This window comes from Myotis daubentonii, chromosome 3, assembly GCF_963259705.1.
Source record: "Myotis daubentonii chromosome 3, mMyoDau2.1, whole genome shotgun sequence".
NCBI classification, from domain to species: Eukaryota; Metazoa; Chordata; class Mammalia; order Chiroptera; family Vespertilionidae; genus Myotis; species Myotis daubentonii.
Window position 1 is genome coordinate 192,623,057 of NC_081842.1, and position 23,675 is coordinate 192,646,731.

The 23,675-nt window shown below is 42.5% G+C and overlaps 1 protein-coding gene across 10 annotated transcripts in view; it reads left to right on the forward strand.

Annotated features, from left to right (window-relative positions):
• The window catches only part of MAST2 (microtubule associated serine/threonine kinase 2), a 182,709-nt gene continuing 159,034 nt past the window's right edge, over window positions 1-23,675 (forward strand). For 8 of the 10 annotated variants that reach the window (XM_059689995.1, XM_059689996.1, XM_059689997.1 and 5 more), the window contains exon 1: window positions 1-470. In XM_059689995.1, coding sequence (XP_059545978.1) covers window positions 291-470 — 180 coding nt within the window. In that variant the 5' untranslated portion in view covers window positions 1-290. The remainder of the gene's footprint in view (window positions 471-23,675) is intronic. The other 2 variants (XM_059690001.1, XM_059690003.1) reach the window with 1 other exon arrangement.

Consider the following 23,675-nt stretch of genomic DNA (forward strand, 5'->3'; position numbering starts at 1 on the left):
TGGAGGCGGGCGGGCAGCTGGCCTTAGAGCCGGCGGCGACGGCTGCGGATGGCCGGCTAAACGCGTGCCGGGTGGGAGAAAACGAGGCGCCAACGATGCTGCCTTCTCCGTGAGGAGCGCCGAAAGGGCCCCAGAAAGCGCAGGGGAGCCGCGAGCTGGGGTCGGTGGCCTCGGGCGCCCGCCGGGCCATGGTGGCTGCGGGCGGTGGTTGGCGCGGCAGCGCTGCGGCCCGGAGTCGTGCGGGGCCGGGACTGTCGCGGCGCTGACGCCCGCGGGGCCCAGCCGCCGATATGAAGCGGAGCCGCTGCCGCGACCGACCGCAGCCGCCCCTGCCGGCTGCCCGCGGGGAGGATGGGGCTCAGCGGGCGGCCGAGCTGCCCCAGCTCCTGCCCCCGCGCCGGCGAGCGCCGCCCGGGAGGCAGCGGCTGGAGGAGCGGACCGGGCCCACGGGGCCTGAGGTCAAGGAGCAGGTAGGGAGGGCCGGGGTGGGGTGGGGAGGGGTGGAGGGGGAGCATGAATGGAAGGAGTGGGGGAGGGGAACCGCCGGCGGGAAGACGGGCTCGGGCTTTTGAGGGGTGGGGACTGAGTATGTAGTTCCGCAGGACGAGTGGGAGGTCTGGAGAGGCAGAAAAATGGGGAGTGGAGAAATGAAGTGATGGCCTGGGGTTGAATGGGAAACGGGGGAGTAGGGGGTGAAAAGATGGTCTACGGGGTTTGTAGTCAGAGGTTCTGGATGGGAAGAAGGGACGCTGGAATGTGGGCTGGGAGTAAATGCACTGCAAAGAACAGCTCACTAAAAGGGGCATTAAGGAGTTACCTAGAGGGGTAAGCAGTATAAGATAGGGAAAGTCAATATTATGTAGTAACTGTTATCCTACTTCCTAGAGGTTTTCTTGACAGGTATAAAAACGGAATGCTTATTCCTAAGCATTCTCTGATTTGGCCATCATTATAGTCTTGTAGGAGTGTGTTCAGAATCGTTTCTAAAGTTCTCAGTAACCATCTATTTCATGAGAAAGCACTTTTTAAAACACCTGCATGTGTGCAATCTCAGGCCTGATGCTGTGAACAGGGAATTCATAGATTATAGGCTCTGCCTTCTAAGAGTTTCCCACTGAAAACATCTTGATGGGAAAACACAGAAAGCAGTGAAAAAATATCCATGGAATTTCTAAATGGACAGGATGTGTTTGTATGACTTATTAATCAAGTGTAGGTGTAGTTAGAGGTAGAGGTTAAAGGTCAGTTTTATCCGGGAGGGAGAAGTTACCACTTGTAGCTGTAGGAAGTTCAGTGAAAGGAGACTATGTGGTCTTTGATCTTGTGGGACTTGCAGAAAAATGTTCTGTGATGAACTCTAGTGACAGCTTTCCTTTTGCACTCGAGACCTAGTGACTTCATCTTTGAATCTTTTAAGACTTCTATTAGGTTTCCTGCTTCTTTCCATCAGTTAAATAAGTCTTTTCCCGAGACACCACTCCTTATTATATAGTTTCAGTGATGCACATGCTAGCATTTGGATTTCCCCCCTTTTGTTCTTTCACCTTTTGTTCTTCACCCAGCCCTGAGCATACTGCACCATGGGCTATCTCTGCCCTTACTTTCAGGCCACTGAGCATTGTCCTATTGCTGTAATTTCTCCCGTCATCCTTGCCTTTTATATGTTCTGCAGTACCTATTTGGAACTTTAAAAATGTATTTAAAGTTCAGATTCTTTCCTTAATCAATTTACCTGGTCCACTTGACTTCATTGCATGCTTCACTATAGAGTTCAAGGTTACTTGATTTTCTCCTCTTATTTATGTCAGGATTTCTGTGTTCACTCATCCTTTGCATCAATCTCAGAGGAAAGTATTCATCCTCCTCTCCGAAGCTAATCCCTCTGTTAATGCTCTTGGTTTCATTCTATCTCATTTACCCTTGTTGTGTATGTTATTTTCTCTTTGCCTTAAATCTCAAATAAAATAAAAACACAGTTTCCCTGAATTGTGTAACCCACCCAAGCTACTTTGTTATCTCTTTGCTTCACTAGCAACCTTCTTGAAAAATGAATCAGTTTCCTCACTTTGTATACATTTCTCATATTATGGTTTGGCTTCTGCACTTTAACTCTCCCAAAACTGATGTCTTCAAGGTCACCAATAACTTTGTACATTTTTTGTTTTATTTTATTGAGGTGTGAATATATGCATGTGACCACTACTTAGGTAAAAATGTAGAACATTTTTATACCCTGCAATCCTCGAAAGGTAACCACTTCCTCAACCTCTATCACCATGGATTAGTTTTGCCTCTTCTTGAGCTTCATATAAATGGAATCATACAGTTTGTACTCTTTTGTGATTAGATGCTTTTATTCAAATCACATTTGTGAAATCCATCTATGTGTTGCTTGTGGAAGTAGTTGGTTCTTTTTCATTGCTGTATAGCTTTCCATTGTGTGAATGTACCAGGATGGATACTAAAATATCTTTTGAAATTAAAAAGCAATGCATGACTACTTGTGAAAAGTTTTAATTGTGAAAGAATTACGCAGATATGTAGCAGTCCCAGAAACCTTTAAATAATGAAATCTGATAGTCTTCCTATAGTCCTCATCCTCTTTGTCACTATTACTGTGTGTTCCTTGATATTTTCTTTGGTCATAATATCCATTCCACTTTTGTTTGCCTGACTGCTTCCTGTGTGTCTTTTTGTTTGTTTGTTTTCTTTTCCTGTCCCCTAAGTGTTTTTTGAGGATATGTCCTCTGTCCTTAGCTCTTTCCGTAATTGTACTCTGTTTTTTAGTAGGCTTTCCTATTTGTGGCAGGTGCTTAGGATGTGGAACAAGGGTCTCTGGCCCTCTTTATTAATGGCATGTGCTACAGAACCTTTTTGTAGAGTGATCTGAGACGCTATGCCTGACATTTTTCCTTAGTTGTACATTTCCTTTTCTGGGCTTAATGTTTCCAGCATAGATTTCCAGCATTTGTGATTTTTATAATTTGATAGTATCTTTGAAAGTCCATAACTTGTAATTATTTGATTTTGAAAAGGTAAAAATTTCAGTTGTGTGTGTTAGAGGCTAGATGGGCTCCATTCATTCAGGGAGTAGGAGCCTAGCCAATCAAATCAACAAACATACACCTCTCAATGACTTTGTTCTTCGTTTCTCATGACATGGAGTAATGCTTGTTATGCTTTATACTATACTGGCATTTAGGAATAAATTCTGAGCAGGATGCAGGACTTGGATCTCTAGTGGCTTACTGTATCATTAAAATAGAACCTATTATTTCTCCTTTGAAGTGTGCTTCTACCTGTGTCTTTTCTTTGTTTTTGTCATCAAACTTGAAATTGTATCGGTGGTCTTTGACTTTTCCTTTTTCCTTAATCCCCTTATCCAGGCTCTGTTGATTCTACCTCATGACATCTTTCAAATCTTTATTCTTATTGTCATTAACTTAATTCAGCATTTATAAACTTTTGTCTTGGCTGTTGTAATATTTCAACTGCATTTCTCGGCTTTTAGTCTCTAATTTATTCTGCATTCTGTTACAAAAAAATTAGACCTCATTGCCTACCCGAGTTCCAGTGATAGATATTTGTTAAATTGATCTGTATCTTAAGTAATCTTTTTTTTTTAAATTTTTTTAAAAATATATTTTATTGATTCTTTACAGAGAGGAAGGGAGAGAGATAGAGAGTTAGAAACATCGATGAGAGAGAAACATCGATCAGCTGCCTCCTGCACATCTCCCACTGGGGATGTGCCCGCAACCCAGGTACATGCCCTTGACTGGAATCGAACCCGGGACCTTTCAGTCCACAGGCCGACGCTCTACCCACTGAGCCAAACCGGTTTCGGCTATCTTAAGTAATCTTCATTAGCTTCTTAATACCCATAGAATAAAGTCTGAAGACCTTGTCATTCAAGGTCTACTTGATACTTACCACTTTTTGAAGAATCAGAGTTAGATACCCCTTCTTGGTTCTCAAGATTTAGTTTTGTGTCCACTGTTGCATAAATACAAATTGTCTATTTCGCTTTCAGGTAAGACTGTTTCATTTACTGTTGCATACCTAAGGCCTAGTATTGTATTTGAAATATAGTTATTAGTCTGAATAATTATTAGAAACATAGATATGTGCTGGTGCTTGAAATAGATATTTGCTAACTAATACCATAATTGGTTGTCAGTCTCTCATTAGAGAAAAAACTGTTGAGAGGCTATCTTATTCATTATTGTATCCTCAGCCTTTAGTGTTTAACTGGTATATAATGGGCATTCAGTAAATATTCACTTATTTCTAGGCACTTTCATGTATTTATTTTAATTAATCATCTATCTGAAAAGCTCTTTCTTCTCTACCTCTGTCCATTAAAATTCTACTCAAACTTCCAGGTCTAACTCAAGTGCCACAGAAACTATCTGAAATTTTAATTTTGAATTGTTTTATTTTTATGTAGAATCCTAAGAGGATCTTTGAGTCTGTAGGCCAACACTCTATCCACTGAGCCAAACCGGTCAGGGCTCTAAGAGGATCTTTGATTGGGCTTCAGTAAATCTGTGAATCTTCTGAAATTCCAATTCTCACAATTCCATGATACAAAAGTAAAATCTTGGGTTCTCTGAGATTAAATGAAATAATGATTAGAAATCATATAGTAGATAGATACTTAATAAATATTTTCATCCCACTTTGCTTCTTTAGAACATTGTTTTATCCATTCCTAGGTATACAGTAGGCTCTAAATTAAATATTTGCTGAATGAACTGATGAATGAATGAATAGTGTTTTAGCACTTCTGTCCTTCTGTATTTATTTTGTAGATTTCATTTCTGCTTTTAAGTTATAAATTATTGACGATAGTCAGGGGTTTTGCTCACAATAGGGCTAATAAGTGATTATTGAAGGGAGAGAAAATAAAATATTTTGGATTTGAGTGATTGGAGTAATAATGGTACTATGATAGAAGTAGTCAAGTAAAGGAAATGAGACATTTTTTGAGGATGGAGGAAGATGGATTTCAATTTTAGTTCCTAGAATTCCCTCAGCACCATTGAGAAGTTTTCAAAATTTTTTTAATAATAGCAGCACAATTTACCATAGCGAAGATCTGGAAACAGCCTAAGTGCCCATCAACAGATGAATGGATTAGAAAACTGTGGTACATCTACACAACAGAATACTATGCTGCTGTAAAAAAGAAGGAATTCTTACCATTTGCAACAGCATGGATGGAACTGGGGAGCATTATGCTAAGTGAAATAAGCCAGTCAATGAAAGAAAAATACCACATGATCTCACTCATTTATGGATAATAAAGACCATTAAAAACTGATGAAAAAAAATAGATACAGAGGCAGAGCAGCATCGAACATACTGTCAAAGTACAACGGGAAGGCTGGGGAAGGTTGGGGGGCGGGATGGGGTGGGGAGTAAGAGATCAACCGAAGGACTTGTATGCATGCATATAAGCATAACCAATGGACACAAGACACTGGGGGGTAGGGGAGGCCGGGGGAATGTCAATGGGGGGAAAAAAGGAGCCATATGTAATACTCTTTGTAATTCCTTAAGCAATAAAACAAAATTAAAAAGAATAGCATGCAATTCAAAACAGAAAAAAAAATTTTTTTATGAAAATCAGCACCATCTCTATTTAGTCTTTAGTACTAAATAAAAGGGTAGTAAATAGGGGAGCTGGATGGTCTTGTGATACATGTGTTTTAGCTGGATTATTCTGGCAATTGTGTGGGGGATAGAATGTAGAACATGGTGATTGAGACATGGGCATTTGAGAATTCTTAGTTTTCAATACAGAAAGTTTATTAGTCTTCCCTCCCCTTTTTTTTAAAAAAATATTTTTATTATTGATTTTAGAGAGGAAGGGAAAGGGAGAGAGAGAGAGAAACATCGGTGATGAGAGAGAATCATTGATCGGCTGCCAGCTGCATGCCCCACACAGGGGACTGAGCCCGCAACCTGGGCATGTGCCCTGACTGGGAATCAAACCTTCACCTCCTGGTTCATAGGTCAATGCTCAACCATTGAGCCATGCCAGCCTGGCAGTCTTTTCTCCTCCTCTTATCCAGAAGTAAGATGGGTAAGGGCCAGCTCCTGAAAACCTGTTAGCTTGGGAAGATTTGATTTCCTCAAGGGTACTGGGAGCAGAGAGCCTGGGATGGTTGAAACAGGTTGGACAGTGTTTCCTGATGAGGGTAGGACACATTGTTTATAGAGTTTTCCCATCTTTGTTCTACTGAATGCCCCTTAGCAAATCACCCTAAAAGCTTTTCCACCAGTTACTGATGGTGACCTACAGTCAGGACTATCAGAGGCAGCCAAATATTGCAATGAATGTAGTTCCTTCATTGCTGATATTAGCTACTATATGGTTCTCTGCTAAATTTGCTAGCTAGCTTTGTACTTTCTTGCTGAAATCTCTATGGTACCTTGGTAATTACTACTTTTCATCAGTAGGTGTTGGTTGTTATTCATCATTAATATACATACTTGAGATTCAAGGGGGTTTGAAAATGGGTTGTTGGATTAAGGGCTAGTTAGCCCTGGGGGAAGAGTAAGAATTCTCAAGGGAGAGCAGAGGCTGCTAGCCTGTTGGGAGTAAGGGCTTACACATAATGTATTATTAGTGAGACATATTTGACAACTTTTTTTGTTAACGTTGTACCTCATTTTAATACCCAAAGACTGTTTCCTTTTCTCAGTGCTATAATGTGTATAATGTGTACAATGAATGTATAGTGAATAATTGGTATGAAGAATTGACCTCAACTTGAGCCTCCTAATAACATGTTCATTAGGTATATTTTATTTTATTTTTAAAATATATTTTATTTTTACCAATAATCATTTCTCCTCTAAAATTTTAGTTGTTTTTTTTTTAATATATTTTATTGATTTTTTTACAGAGAGGGAGAGAGATAGAGAGTTAGAAACATCGATGAGAGAGAAACATCGATCAGCTGCCTCCTGCACATCTCCCACTGGAGAAGTGCCCGCAACCCAGGTACATGCCCTTGACCGGAATCGAACCTGGGACCTCTCAGTTCGCAAGCTGATGCTCTATCCACCGAGCCAAACCGGTCTCGGCTAAAATTTTAGTTTTGAACTTGCCACAAGCTCTGACTTTTACATCATCTTCCTTTTCTCCAGTTCACACTCCTTTCAGACTTTCTCTCCAAAAACTGTTCAAAGTTCTTTGGAACCTCCAGATCATTGTTTTTTGTTTAAACCATTGTTTCATTGTCAATTACCTCTACTTTTCTCCTTATCCAACTTAACATTTCATGGGTTAACATAATCTTTCCTGTGCATGTACCTTCAATTCTCTTGCCTCTTTTCCCTTTTGTGATACTTGTTTGACAAATTAAACCAATTCTGCCTAGTCACCTGTATTTAGGCAGCTGAATGTGGCTGGTAAGAAAACATGATCATGTTGACATCAAAATTTGTGATCGTGGATCTTAAGGAGTCTGTCAGTACTGATAGTCATTCGTGTGACATTTCCCTGGTCCCTTCACTGTTAAATGATAGTTTAATTTTTCCTCTTTCCTCAAACTTCGAACATTGTTTTTGTCATCTTTACTCTTTTTTTTTTTAATTGATTATTAGAGAGAGAGGAAGGGAGAAGGATAGATAGAAACATCGATGAGAGAAACATTGATTGCAGTAATTCAGGCAAAAGAGCAAGTTGTTCTTATCTTTTGCTTTCATTTCCTCTCCCTTCATCTTTCTTGAATCCACTCCAGTCAAGCTTTTGCATGCCCCCCACTGCAGATTGAGCCAGAAACCAGGGCATGTGTCCTGACTGGGAATCGGGAATCGAACCTGTGACCTCTTGGTTCATGGGTCAACAACACTCAACTACTGAGCCACACTGGGGCTTTTTTTTTTTTTTTTTTTTTAAGCAATCCTTACCCAAGGATATTTTTCCATTGATTTTTAGAGAGAGTGGGAGAGACAGAGAGAAACATCGATGTGAGAGAGACACATTGATTGGTTGCCTCTCACATGCCCCTGACCACGGCTTGGAGGGTGCAACTGAAGTATGTGCCCTTGACTGGAATTGAACCAGGGATCCTTCAGTCTGCAGACTGATACTCTATACACTGAGGCAAACCAGCTAGGGCTCATCTTGACTCTTAATGGATGTTCTTGCTTCCTGTTTCACTGAAGGGGAAGAAACAGGTAATCAGAAGAGAACTTATACCAGCTCCCATTATAAATCATCCACTCTCCTGTATCTGTACCCACATCATTTACCTTCTATTAGTATGAATAGTATGTTCCTACCATCCTAGTCTACATCTGATTAAGAGTTTTATTCTTATGGGGGGATAAGGACACATATGTAATACCTTAATCAATAAAGAAAATAAAAAGAGTTTTATTCTTATAATTATTCCTTCATACTCCTGAATCATTAGTTTTCTATTGATGATTTTTATCAACATATAAATATGCTATAATAGTTTACATTTTCAAAAACTTCTTGTTTTATTTTGAGTACTCTTGAGATTATAGCAGTGAAAAAGGCAGATTTATTTTTATTTTTTAAAAATATATTTCATTGATTTTTCACAGAGAGGAATAGAGAGGGATAGAGAGCCAGAAACATCTATCAGCTGCCTCTTGCACACCTCCTACTGGGGATGTGCCCTCAACCAAGGCACATGCCCTTGGCCGGAATTGAACCTGAGACCTTTCAGTCTGCAGGCTGACACTCTATCCACTGAGCCAAACCGGTTAGGGCGAAAAAGACAGATTTAAACTCTGCTTTCATGAAGTTTCTGTTCTAGTAGAGAGAAATAGATAATAAGTAAAGTACGTAGTATGTCATATGGTGATAAGTATTATGAAGAAAATAAAGCAGGGAAAGAGAATATGGAATGATGGGGGATTATGATTTTAAATGGCATTATCAGGAAAGACATCTCTTTGGAATGGGATATTTGAATAAAAACCTGAAAGCTGTAAGAGATAGAAGCATTTAGATAATCCGAAGAAGGGCATACTTGGTAGAGGGAATAGGAAGTACCTTGGGCTTCCTACCTTTAAAATTTGTTTTTGAGGTACAGTAAAGAGTCCAGTGTAGCTGGAATGGAATAAGAGAGAGTAGTAGATGCGCTTAGAGGGGAAAGCTTGGGGAGAGAAGGGCTAGATTGTGGAGAGTTTCAAATTGTGAAGGCAGTTGTAAGGATTTCAGCATTTATGTTAAATGAGATGGGAAGCCATTGGAGAGTTTTGAGCAAAGGAAGCACTTGAGGTAACATTCATTTTAATCTGATCTATTTGGCCACTTTATTGAGACCGAATGGGTATGTGGAAGCAGACAAGTTAAGAGGCTCTTGGAGTAATTGAGGCAGAAGAGCAAATGATATGAAATAATTGTCTATGAGTAGGAGAATGCTTCTCTTTATAAAAAAACTATTTGAAAGTGTTGTTCTTATCTTTTGTTTTCATTTTCTCTCCCTTCATTTTTCTTGAACCCACTCCAGTCAAGCTTTTGTCTCCCATCATTCCAGTGAAACACTTATGTCATGGTCATCATTGGCCAAACCCAGCGGCCAGTTTGCAGTCCCCATTTTACTTAACCTATTCATTGACATGGTGGATCATTCCATTATTTGGCTTCTTGAACCGTGCTTTCTTGGTTTTCTTCCTATCTCACTTGTACTTCAGAGGTTTCAGGCTTTCCTTCTATAGCAGCGGTTCTCAACCTGTGGGTCGCGACCCCTTTGGGGGTCGAACGACCCTTTCACAGGAGTTGCCTAAGACCATCGGAAAACACATATATAATTACATATTGTTTTTTTGATTAATCACTATGCTTTAATTATGTTCAATTTGTAACAATGAAATTGGGGGTCACCACAACATGAGGAACTGTATTAAAGGGTCGCGGCATTAGGAAGGTTGAGAACCACTGTTCTAGAGCCTTTTCCTCCTGTGATCTCATCAGATTGTATCGCTTTACATTCCATCTGTATGCTGATTATTCCCACATTATTTCTCTAGTCTTGACCTTCTGAGCTCTAGACTCCTATTTTTAGTTATTGGTGTATAGTATTTCCATTTGAATAGCTAATAGATCTCTTAAATTTAATGTATCCAAAACAGTACTTTTGATTTTTTCTTTCTTCCCAGTCTGCTTCTTAAAACAATTTAAACAATTGATTTCAGAGAGGAAGGGAGCGGGGTGAAGAGAGATAGAAGCATCAATGATGAAGGAGAATCATTGATTGGCTGCCTCTTGCATGTACCCCACTGGAGATTGATTCTGCAACCCAGGCATATACCCTGACCAGGAATCAAACCCATGACCTCCTGGTTCACAGGTGGATGCTCAACCACTGAGCCACGCCGATTGGGCGTGCTTCTTCCCCAATCTTTCCCATGTCAGCAAATAGCACTACCGTCCATTATTCAGACCAAAACTTGGAAGTTGTCTTTGATTCTTTTCTTGACCTCATAGTTCACATTCAGCCCATCAGGTCTGGTTGGTGCTACATTCAGATTGCATGAGACTTTCCCCCACTAGCCCCATCACTACCATAAGCTTAGCCTCTATCATCTTTCATCTGGTTTATTTATTTTATTTTATTTTTAAAAAAATACATTTTATTGATTTTTTACAGAGAGGAAGGGAGAGGAATAGAGAGTCAGAAATATCGATGAGACAGAAACATCGATCAGCTGCCTCCTGCACACCCCCTACTGGGGATGTGCCTGCAGCCAAGGTACATGCCCGTGACCAGAATCAAACCTGGGACCCTTCAGTCCGCAGGCCGAGGCTCTATCCACTGAGCCAAACCAGCCAGGGCTCATCTGGTTTATTGTAAAAGTCTCCTGGTTCTATTCTGGTTGCCCACCCCCACCTCATCTCCCATTACCCCAACTCCACCTCCCATTACTCCACCTCATTTCCCATTACCCCACCCTCTAGTCTCCCTTCCCCATGGTACTTCGCACATAGCAAGATCAGTGTCAATATTACCCTGTAAAAGCTTAAATCAGAGTTTGTCACTCATCCCTACTAAAAAACCCTACAGTGGCTTTCTATCAGTTTAAATGAGAATCCAAAATGCTTGGTTTTTCCTCTAAGATTCTGCATGATCTGTCTCTTGGCCTCTCAAATCTCGTTTCCTTCCACTGTTCTTGTTCACTGAGCTCTAGTCACACTGGCTGTCTTGATGGTCTCCAAGTATATTGTGTGCTCTCCTGCCTGAGGACATTTTAAAAATTATTATTTGAGGACTTTTGCACTTGGTAGTTTTTCCTACCTGAGATATTCTTTATATATATATATATTTTTTTTTTTTGTATGAGTTCATGCACCTTGAAAGGAACTGTGGACCACGAGGCTGCAGTGGGCACAGGGGCAGGTCTGTGCCCATCCTCCACACCTCCGCCCGGACCCTCCTGCTGTGGCCCTGGTCCCCTGTCTGCCGGCAGCCCCGCTCCTGCTGCCGCTGCTCCCACATGCTGATGGTGCTGGCTCTGCTCGCACCTGCTGATGACGCAGAGTGATTGGGGCCAGTGCCAGCAGTGGGTGTGAGCGGGGTCGGCACCATTAGCAGGTGCGAGCGGTGGCTGCCTCCCTGATCACCCCTCAGGAGCAGGGGGTGGTGGAGAAGCCCTCAGGGGTGATCGGGGCCGGCAGCGCCATCAGCAGGTGCGAGCGGCAGCTCTGGCACTGGCAGTGGGTGTGAGCAGGGCCAGTGCTGGCAACAGGTGCAAGTGCTGGGCAGGACCACGGCACACGGGAGCAAAGAATTTTCAGTAACCACCAGAGGCTCACTCCGATGCCAGCAACTGGTGCCTTGGCTTGGTCTGGTGACCCCTGCTCACCTGCTCCACCATCTCACCGCGGCCAATGGCCTGCCATGTTTTGCGCTCTGCCACCTGCTGCCAACGCCCGCCATATTCCACGCATGCCCCCTGGTGGTCAGCACATGTCATAGCAACTGGTTGTTCGGTTGTTCCGCCTTTCAGTCTAGTTGCATATTAGCCTTTTATTATATAGGACTAGAGGCCAGTTGCACAAAAAGATTCGTGCAGTAGGCCTTCCCTTCCCCTGGCTGCCGGCACTGGTTTTCCTCTGGCACCCGGGATCCAGGCCTTCGCTCCAGCTGGAGCCGCCTTCAAGTTCTCGCTACTCTGGCTGGAGCCGCCTTCAAGCTCTCACTGCTCTGGCCGGAGCCGCCTTCAAACCCTCGCTGGTTCGGCCAGAGCCGCCTTCAGTCTTCACTCCACTGCTTCGTGCCTACGTATGCAAATTAACCGCCATCTTTGTTGGCGGTTAATTTGCATATCACTCTGATTAGCCAATGGTGGGTGTAGCGAAGGTATGGTCAATTTGAATCTTTGTCTATTATTAGATAGGATATATGGCTGGCATCCTCATTTCCTCATTTTATTCAGGTCTCTGTCCAGATATCACCTCCTCAAAGAGGTCTTACTTGACCAGTTTTTGTTGTTGTTGCTAATCCTCACTTGAGGATATTTTTTCCATTGATTTTCAGAAAGTGGAAGGACGCGGGAGAGAGAGAGGGAAACATTGATGTGAAAGAGGTTGGGGCTGGGGATTGAGACTGCAACAGAGGTACCTGCCCTTGATTGGACTCAAACCTGCAACCCTTCAGTCTGATGCTCTAACCACTGAGCAAAAGCGGGTAGGGCCCTTGACCAGTTTTCATTTGATTACTAGAGGCCTGGCCTGTGCCTTCTCTCAATCCAGGACTCCTCAGGGGATGTCGGATAGCTGGTTTCAGCCCGATCCCTGCAGGCCCGATCCAGACAGGAGGGAGCCCAATCCTGTGCATTGAGGGTGTCTGTCCCCTGGTGGTCAGTGCATGTTATAGCGACCGGTTGACCAGTTGTTCGGTTGCTTAGGTGCATACACACATACACACACACACACACACATATACACACACACATATACATATATATATACATACATATATATATATATTTTTTTTTAAATGAATTTTCACATTCAAAAAAATGTTTTTATTGATTATTTTTAGAGAGCGAGGAAGGGAGCGCAATAGAGAGATGGAAACATCAGTGATGAGAGAGAATCATTGATTGGAGCCTGCAACCTGAGCATGTGCCTTGAATGGGAATAGAACTGTGACCTCTTGGTTCATAGGTTGACACTCAACCACTGAGCCATGCTAGCTGGGCCCTTGACCAGTTTTTGAAGTAACATGCTTAGTCATTGTCTTTTCCTCTTTTTAGTCACCTGTTAGTGTCACATATTTGTTGTTTATTGTCATTCTTCCATATCCTATATAATAAAAGTGTAATATGCTAAGTGTCCAACTGATTGGTCGATGTTTGGTCAACCGCTTGACCAGTCGCTATGATGCACACTGACCACCAGGGGGCAGATGATCCGACTGGTAGTTTAGCTTGTTGCTGGGGTCTGGCTGATCAGGACTGGGCGAGAGGGCTGGACACTCCCTGGAGCCCTCTTGCGGTCCCTCCTTGGACAGTGGGCCAACCTCCTGCGATCCCTCCCCAGCCAGTCGGCCCCCATCGGCCCAGATTGGGACTGGGTGAGATGGCCCAAATCAACCCTGATCGCTGGCCAGGCCAAGTGACCCCCACCCATGCATGAATTCGTGCTCCAGGCCTCTAGTTAGATATATGGATCATAAGGGGAGGAATTTGGGTTTTTCTTACTGCTATATCTTCAGTTTCTAGAATTGCATAAAAAGATTCTAAATAAGTACTTCTTAGTGAATGTGTAGTGATTAAAATTGACTCATTCTCTTACTTCAAATTCCAACTCTGTGACCTGAGGCAAGTTACTTAAGTTTTCTAAGCCTCAATTATCCCGTATAAATATAAAATAGAGCTATTATTACCTATTTTATAGGGTTATTGTGAAGCTTTAATAAATTAATCCATATGAAACACTTATTAGAAAGCCAATACCAAGAAGTGCTCAATAATGGTTACTTATCATATTTTATTTTTATTTAAAAAATATATATATTTTAGCCCTAACCGGTTTGGCTCAGTGGATAGAGCATCGGTCTGCGGACTCAAGGGTCCCAGGTTCAATTCCGGTCAAGGGCATGTACCTTGGTTGCGGGCACATCCCCAGTAGGGAGTGTGCAGGAGGCAGCTGATGGATGTTTCTCTCTCATCGATGTTTCTAACTCTCTATCCCTCTCCCTTCCTCTCTGTAAAAAATCAATAAAATATATTAAAAAAAAAATATATATTTTATTTATTTTTATAGTATTTTTATTAATTAAATCTTTATTGTTCAGATTATTACATTTGTTCCTCTGTTCCCCCCCCATAACTCCCCTCCACCCAGTTCCCACCCCACTCTCCTCCCTTATTCCCCACCCACTGTCCTCATCCATAGGTGCACGATTTTTGTCCAGTTTTTTCCCGCATCCCCCTCACCCTTCCCCCCCCCCAAGAATAGCCAGTCCACTCCCTTTATATGCCCCAATTCTATTATAATCACCAGTTCATTCTGTTCATCAGATTATTCACTTGATTTTCAGATTCACTTGTTGATAGATGTGTATTTGTTGTTCATAATTTGTATCTTTACCTTTTTCTTCTTCTTCCTCTTCTTAAAGGATACCTTTCAGCATTTCATATAATACTGGTTTGGTGGTGATGAACTCCTTTAGCTTTTTCTTATCTGTGAAGCTCTTTATCTGCTCTTCAATTCTGAATGATAGCTTTGTTGGATAAAGTAATCTTGGTTGTAGGTTCTTGGCATTCAACACTTTGAATATTTCTTGCCACTCCCTTCTGGCCTGCAAAGTTTCTGTTGAGAAATCAGCTGACGGTTGTATGGGTATTCCCTTGTAGGTAACTGAGTTTCTTTCTCTTGCTGCTTTTAAGATTCTCTCTTTGTCTTTTGCGCTTGGCATTTTAATTATGATTTGTCTTGGTGTGGTCCTCTTTGGATTCCTTTTGTTTGGGGTTCTCTGCGCTTCCTGGACTTGTAAGTCTATTTCTTTCACCAGGTAGGGGAAGTTTTCTGTCATTATTTCTTCCAATAGGTTTTCAATATCTTGCTCTCTCTCTTCTTCTGGCACCCCTATAATTCGGTTGTTGGTATGCTTGAAGGTGTCCCAGAGGCTCCTTACACTATCTTCGTAATTTTGGATTCTTTTTTCATTTTGCTTTACCGGTTGGGTGTTTTTTGCTTCTTCGTATTTCAAATCGTTGACTTGATTCTTGCAATCATCTGGTCTGCTGTTGGGAGTCTGTATAGTATTCTTTATTTCAGTCAGTGTATGCTTAATTTCTAGTTGGTCCTTTATCACAACTTCGAGGGTCTCATTAGATTTCTTGTATATCTCATTATCGGCAGTTTCTAGAAAATTCTTGAAAAACCTTAAAAGTGTGGTTTTGAACTCTATATCCAGTAGTTTGCTTTCCTCCATTTCTGTCATTTGTGCCCTTTTTCTTTGTCTCTGCATTTTTTATGCTTCCCTGTGTTGATAAAGTGGTTTTCTGTGCTAAGTGTCCTCTAGGGCCCAGTGGTTCAGCCTCCCCAGTTACCTGAGGAGGACACTCTTGGTGCAGCCCCTTGTGGTCTTTGTGCACAGTCTTGTTGTAGTTAAGCCTTGATTGTTGTAGGTATCACTGAGAGGAATTGACCTCCAGGCCAATTAGCTGTGAGAATCAGCTGTGTCTGCAGTGGGAGAACTTCTGTGTTGGAGACACCCCTCTGGGGCAAGACTTGCTTCAATGGGGCTTTGGTGCTCACTGAGTCTGCCCCCTGAGTGTGTCCTTTATGGTTCCACGGAGCTGCAAACTGGATGGTCCCACTCTGACTTCTGGGTTTCCTGGCTCCTGGATCTCTAGGGAGATGCTAATCTAGCCTTTGCCTGAGGCTATCCAGCAAAAGCCTCCCTGCAGGGCTTGGGCGGGGCGGGTCCCACTGGATCAACAGGGCGGGGCTAGCAGTTATGGCGTCTCCAATTCTCAGTATCCTGGAAATCCCTGCCAGCCCCTCGGAGAGAAAGCTGCCCTCGAGTTCCGACCGATGCCAGACAGTCCCGCTTCTCCCGTATGAGTCTGGGTCCCTAGAGACTTGCCCGGAACTGGAGCTCAGAGCCTGAGACTCCCTCCCGATTGAAAACGACAACTGCGACCTCAGCCGCCAGCCCGTTCTGTGTGCGCCTCTCTACCTTAGTATTTTACTTCTGCACTGTGCCTCCTCTGAGTCTCGGTATGCTTTTCTCTTTCCTTCTAGTTGTAGAATTTCCACTCAGCCAGCCTTCCTATGGTTCTGGATGATGTCCGTTCCATCTTTTAGTTGTATTTTTGAAGTGGTTGTTCGAGGCAGCAAACTCCGGTGTTTACCTATGCCGCCATCTTCAAAAAATATATTTTATTGATTTTTTTTACAGAGAGAAAGGGAGAGGGATAGAGAATTAGAAACATTGATGAGAGAGAAACATCAATTTAGCTGCCTCCTGCACACTCCTTACTGGGGATGTGCCCACAACCAAGGTATATGCCCTTGACCGGAATTGAACCTGGGACCCTTCAGTCCGCAGGCCAACGCTCTATCCACTGAGCCAAACAGTTAGGGCTACTTATATTTTAAAGGTGCATGTACAGAATGTATGAAAATAGAATTCATATTTTTTTACAGTTCTCATCTGCTTTTAGGAAGAAATATAATAGAATATTACATGTTTTGGACCTTTGGTTTGTGGATGTTCTTGAAAAATTCTTTTACTTTGTTCAGCTTGAAAGGAGGCTTTAGTTTGTACATTTTCCCTTTAGGGAAACTTTTTCTTTATTAAGTAACTGGCTTAGAAGATAGTATAATCTCTTTAGGTTTTATTTGTTTTTATAATTCTTTATTGATGAAAGTATTACATATGTCCTCTTTTTTCCCCCCCATTGACTCCCTCCAGCCGGCCCTGCCCCAGGTCTTCACCACCCTATTGTCTGTGTCCATATAAGCACATGCATATAAGCATACAAGGTCTTTGGTTGATTACCTCCCACTCATCCGCCCTTCCCCTGCCTTCCCTCCCAGATTCCACACTCTGTTCCATGCCTCTGGATCTACTCCATTCATCAGTTTATTTTGTTACTTAGATTCCACTTATGAGTGAGATCATGTGATACTTGTCTTTTTCTGACTGACTTATTTTACTTAGCATGATACTCTCCAGGTCCCTCCATACTGTCTCAAAGGGTAAGAGATTCTTCTTTTTTACTGCTGCATAGTATCCATGGTAAAAATGTACCACAGATCTTTTATCCATTCATCTCCTGCAGGGCACTTGGGCAGTTTTCAGATCTTAGCTATTGTAAATTGTGCTGCTATGAACATAGGGGTGCATATATTCTTTCTGATTGGTGTTTCGGGTCTCTTAGGTTATATTCCTAGAAGCAGTAAGTATTACATATAGTATTACATATGTCTCCTTTTCCCCCCATTGACTTCTCCCCTGCTATCCTCACCCCTCAGCACATACCCTCACCCTGCTAGTGTTTGTGTCCATTGGTTATGCTTATATGCATCCATATAAGTCCTTTGGTTGATCTCTTACCCCCCTACCTTCCCCTGCCTTCCCTCTGAAGTTTTACAGTGTGCGATGCTTCTCTGTCTCTGTATCTATTTTTGTTCATCATTTTGTATTGTTCATGATATTCCACAAATGAGTGAGATCATGTGATATTTATCTTTCTCTGACTGGCTTATTTTGCTTAGAATAATGCTCTCCATGTCCACCCATACTGTTGTGAATGTAAGAGTTCTTTCTTTTTTACAGCAGCATAGTATTCCATTGTGTAGCTGTACCATAGTTTTTAACCCACTCATCTGCTGATGGGCACTTAGACTGTTTCCAAATTTTAGCTATTGTAAATTGTGCTGCTTTGAACATAGGGGTGCATATATCCTTTCTGATTGGTGTTTCTGATTTCTTGGGATATATTCCTAGAAGTGGGATTATTGGGTCAGATGGGAGTTCCATTTTTTATTTTTTGAGGAAACTCCATACTGTTTTCCATAGTAGCTGCACCAGTCTGCATTCCCACCAGCAGTGCACGAGGGTTCCTTTTTCTCCACATCCTTGCCAACACTTGTCATTTGTTGATTTGTTGATGATAGCCATTCTGACAGGTGTGAGATGGTATCTAATTGTTGCTTTGAGTTGCATCTCTCAACACATAGTGACTTTGAGCATGTTTTCATATGTCTCTTGGCCTTCTATATGTCCACTTTTTTTTTTAATTAAATCTTTATTGTTCAGATTATTACATTTGTTCCTCTTTTTTCCCCCCCATAACTCCCCTCCTCCCAGTTCCCGCCCCACCCTCCGCTCTCACTCCCCACCCACTGTCCTCATCCATAGGTGCATGATTTTTGTCCAGTCTCTTCCCGCATCTCCCACACCCCTTTCCCCCCCAAGAATAGTCAGTCCATTCCCTTTCTATGTCCCTGATTCTATTAAAATCACCAGTTCATTCTGTTCATCAGATTATTTATTCACTTGATACTTAGATTCACTTGTTGATAGATGCATATTTGTTGTTCATAATTTGTATCTTTACCTTTTTCTTCCTCTTCCTCTTCTTAAAGGATACCTTTCAGCATTTCATATAATCCTGGTTTGGTGGTGATGAACTCCTTTAGCTTTTCCTTATCTGTGAAGCTCTTTATCTGACCTTCATATATGTCCACTTTTGAAAAGTGTCTATTTAGCCCTGGCCAGTTTGGCTCAGTGGATAGAGCATCGGCCTGCGAACTGAAGGGTCCCAGGTTTGATTCTGGTGGGGGCACATGCCTGGATCACAGGTTCAATCCTCACTAGGGGGCATGCAGGAGGCGGCTGATCCATGATTCTCATCAATGATCTTTCTGTCTCTCTCCCTCTCCCTTCCTCTCTAAAATCAATAAAAAGATATTAAAAAAAAAGAAAAAAAGAAAAGTGTCTATAGGACCTTTGTCCATTTTTTGATTGGATTTTTTATCTTCTTTTTGTTATGATGTTTGATTCCCTATAAATTTTGGAGATTAGGCCCTTATTGGATACTAGGGGCCTGATGCATGAAATTCGTGCATGGGATGGGGGCGTCCCTCAGCCTGACCTTCACCTTCTTCAATCTGGGAGCCCTCAGGGATGTCCTACTGACAGCTTAGGCCTGCTCCCCATGGTTCTCTACTCTCTGCGGACCTGCCTGTTGATGCCACCGCAGGCCCTGGTGTCTGCTCTCTGTGGGGGCCCTGCTGTCTGCTCGCTAACTGTGGGGGACTGCTTGCCCCTTGCTGCCACGGCCAGGGGCAAGCAGGGCCCTACTGTATGGTCACTTGCTGTGGGGGACATTCCCGCCCTGCCCCCGGCCACTTGCGTGCATGCCAGCTCGGAGCACCTAGGTCCTGGGGATGTTCCTGCCCCGCCCCCGGCCGCTTGCTGCCTGTGTATGCAAATTAACCTGCCATCTTTGTCTGGTTAATTTGCATTCTCACTCCTGATTGGCTGTGGGGCGTTGCAAAGGTATGGTCAGTTTGCTTCTTTCTTGTTTATTAGTGTAGATAATATTGGCAAATGTGTTCTCCTGTGCAGTGGGCTCTCTTGTTGTTTTGTTGATGGTTTCTTTTGCTGTGCAGAAATTTTTTATTTTGATGTAATCCCATTTGTTTATTTCCTCCTTAGTTTCCATTGCCCTAATAGCTGTATCGGTAAAGATATTGCTACGACATAAGTCTGATATTTTGCTGCCTATAGATTTTTCTAAGATTTTTATGGTTTCCCATCTTACATTTAAGACCTTTATCCATTTTGAGTTTATTTTTGTGTATGGTGTAAGTTGGTGATCTAGTTTCATTTTTCTGCATGTATTTTTCCAGTTTTCCCAGCACCATTTATTAAAGAGACTGTCTTGACTCCATTGTATGCTCCTGCCTCTTTTGTCAAATATTGATTCAGCATAATGGCTTGGGTCGATTTCTAGGTTATCTGTCCTGTTCCATTGTTCTATATGTTCTTGTTCCAGTACCAGGCAGTTTTGAGAACAGTGGCTTTGGTTTGTTTTTTTTTTTTTTTTAATATATTTTATTGATTTTTCACAGAGAGGAAGGGAGAGAGATAGAGAGAGTTAGAAACATCGATCAGCTGCCTCCTGCACATCCCCCACCAGGGATGTGCCCGCAACCCAGGTACATGCCCTTGACCGGAATCGAACCCGGGACCTCTCAGTCCGCAGGCTGACGCTCTATCCACTGAGCCAAACCGGTTTTGGCGAGAACAGTGGCTTTGTAATATAGATTGATATCTGGTATTGTGATCCCACCAACTTTGTTCTTCCTTCTCCAGATTGCTGTGGCTATTTGGGGTCTTTTTTTTATTCCAGATGAATTTTTGGAGAGTTTGTTCTAGGTCTGTGAAATATGATGTTGGTATTTTTTTTTAATATTTTTTTTATTGATTTTTTACAGGGAGGAAGGGAGAGAGATAGAGTGTTAGAAACATCGATGAGAGAGAAACATCGATCAGCTGCCTCCTGCACATCTCCACCTGGGGATGTGCCCGCAACCCAGGTACATGCCCTTGACCAGAATCAAACCTGGGACCCTTCAGTCCGCAGGCCGATGGTCTATCCACTGAGCCAAACCGGTTTCGGCAGCTGTTGGTATTTTTTTAAAAAAATAAATCTTTATTATTCAGATTATTATAGTTGTTCCTCTTTTTCCCCCCATAGGTCTCCTCCATCCAATTCCCACCCCACCCTCTGCCCTTACCTCCCCCCCGCCACTGTCCTTGTCCATAGGTGTATGATTTTTGGCCAGACTCTTCCCGCACCCCCGACACTCCCTTTCCCCCGAGAATTGTCACACCATTCCCTTTCTATGCCCCTGATTCTATTCTATTCATCAGTTTATTCTGATCATCAGATTTTTTTTATTCACTTGGTTTTTAGATTCACTTGTTGATAGATATGTATTTGTTGTCACTTTATTGTTCATAATTTTTGTCTTTACCTTTTTCTTCTTCCTCTTCTTAAAGAATACTCTTCAGCATTTCATATGATACTGGTTTGGCGGTGATGAACTCCTTTAGCTTGTTCTTATCTGTGAAGGTCTTTATCTGACTTTCAATTCTAAATGATAGCTTTGCTGGGTAGAGCAATCTTGGTTCGGTTCTTGCCATTCATCACTTTGAATATTTCTTGCCACTCCCTTCTGGCCTGCACAGTTTCTGTTGAGAAATCAGCTGACAGTTGTATGGATACTCCCTTGTAGGTAACTAACTGTTTTCTCTTGCTGCTTTTAAGATTCTCTCTTTGTTTTTTGCCCTTGGCATTTTAATTATGATGTGTCTTGGTGTGGTCCTCTTTGGATTCCTTTTGTTTGGGGTTCTCTGTGCTTCCTGGATGTGTAAGTCTATTTCTTTCACCAGGTAGGGGAAGTTTTCTGTCATTATTTCTTCAAATAGGTTTTCAGTATCTTGCTCTCTCTCTTCTTGTGGCACCCCCATAATTCAGATGTTGGTATGCTTGAAGTTGTCCCAGAGGCTCCTTGCACTATCTTCACATTTTTGTATTCTTTTTTCCTTTTGCTTTTCTGGTTGGGTGTTTTTTGCTTCTTCGTATTTCAAATCTCTGACTTGATTCTTGGGATCCTCTTGTCTGCTGTTGGATCTCTGTATATTATTCTTTATTTCAGTCAGTGTATGCTTAATTTCTAATTGGTCCTTTTTCATATCCTTGAGGGTCTCACTATATTTCTTGGAGGTTTCTAGAAGATTCTTAAGTAACTTTATAACCGTCGTTTTGAACTCTATATCCAGTAGTTTGCTTTCCTTCATTTATTTCATTTGTGACCTGTTTATTTGTCTCCGCGTTTTGGCTGCTTCCCTGTGTTGATAGAGTGGCTTTGTGTGCTAGGTGTCCTATAGGGCCCAATGGCTCAGCCTCCCTAATTACCTGACTGAGGTGAACACTCTTGGTGCACCTCTTTGTGGGCTGTGTGCACAGTCTTGTTGTAGTTAAGCCTTGATTGTTGTTGGTATCACTGGGTGGAATTGACCTCCAGACCAATTGGCTGTGAGGACCAGTTGTGTCTACAGTGGGAGAACTTCTGTGCTGGAGACACCCTTATGGGGCAGGACTTGCTTCAGTGGGGCTTTGGCGCTCACTGAGTCTGCCCAGATTTTTAGGTGGAGAAAGGCCATGCCATTCATATGCAAAAGCCTCTGCACACAGCTTGGGTGGGGTTGTAAATTGGGTGGTGCAGGGTCTCAGGGAATCACCAGGATGGAGCAGACCCCAATGGCTGCCAGTCTGCTCTGCCTCAGTGAGGTCCTGGGGTCTGTGTCCCGCGGCTCCGTGCATGAACAATGACCGCTGCAAGCACCTCTGTGAGAAAGCCGCCCTCATGTTGCGGCCCGATGCCAGACAGTCCAGTTCTTCTCCGTATGAGTCTGGGTCCCCAAATTCTCACCCGGAACTGGAGTTCAGAGCACAGTCAGGTGCTTGTTACTCCCTCACGATTGCAAAAGACAATAGCGTAGCCAGCTGCCAGCCCCTTTCGCATGCGCCTCCGTACCTTCGCATTTCCTCACCTCTTCTAGTTGTAGAATTTCCACTTAGCCAGCCTTCCCATGTTTCTGGATGGTATTCGTTTTGTCTTTTAGCTGTAGTTTTAATGTGGTTGTGCGTGGCAGAAAATTTAGGTATTTACCTATGCTACCATCTTGGTTGTCTCTCCGGAATCCTATTTTCTTTCCATTAGCCAGAAAATGGAGATTAAGAAAGTATAGAAACCTACCTGACTGAAAAGTAAGAAATGGTGGACCTTGAAAATGACTTCAGGTTTTCTCACTATGCAGAATATAGTCAAACACTGTTGCAGTTAAATATTTTACCTTTTGTTTTCCCTGCGTGATCTACAATAATAATCTGCTTCCTGTTGATATTTACTGCTGTGTTGCTGACAATTACCTGAAAGAGAAGTTGGGGTACTTCACTGGGCTGGAAAAAGTTTAGCTACATCAGAAAGCAGGTCTAATTAGGCAGTTTTATTCTATAAATATAAAAGGCTAAGTTGACTCGCTCATGCATGCTCCATATAAAGCTCTCACTGGCTCCAATCACGCATGTGTGTTCCTACCTGTCATTGTCAATCGTGAATTTAGTTGACACTTCTTTATAGAGAAAGGGTGAATAATGACATTGAAATATTTCTTCTAATTAATTTCCTTTCAGTGTGCACAAATCTGTGCACCGGGCCACTAGTTGGTGTATAAAAAGCCATAGATTTCTGGGTGTTAATTTTTTTAAAAGTATTTTTATTGATTTCAGAGCGGAAGGGAGAGCGAGAGAGCGAGAGAGAGAGAGAGAGAGAGAGAGAGAGAAACATTAATGACGAGAGAGAATCATTGATCGGCTGCCTCCTGCATGCCCCCTTCTGGGCATCGAGCCCGCAACCCAGGCATGTGCCCTTGACCAGAATCGAACCTGGGACCCTTCAGTCCACAGGCCGACGCTCTATCCACTGAGCCAAACCAGCTAGGGCTGGGTGTTAATTTTTTATCCTGCTACATTACCAAATTCATTTATTAAATCTAGTCATTTTTTATTAATTTCAGAGAGGAAGGGAGAGGGAGAGAGAGATAGAAACATCAATGATGAGAGAGAATCATTGATTG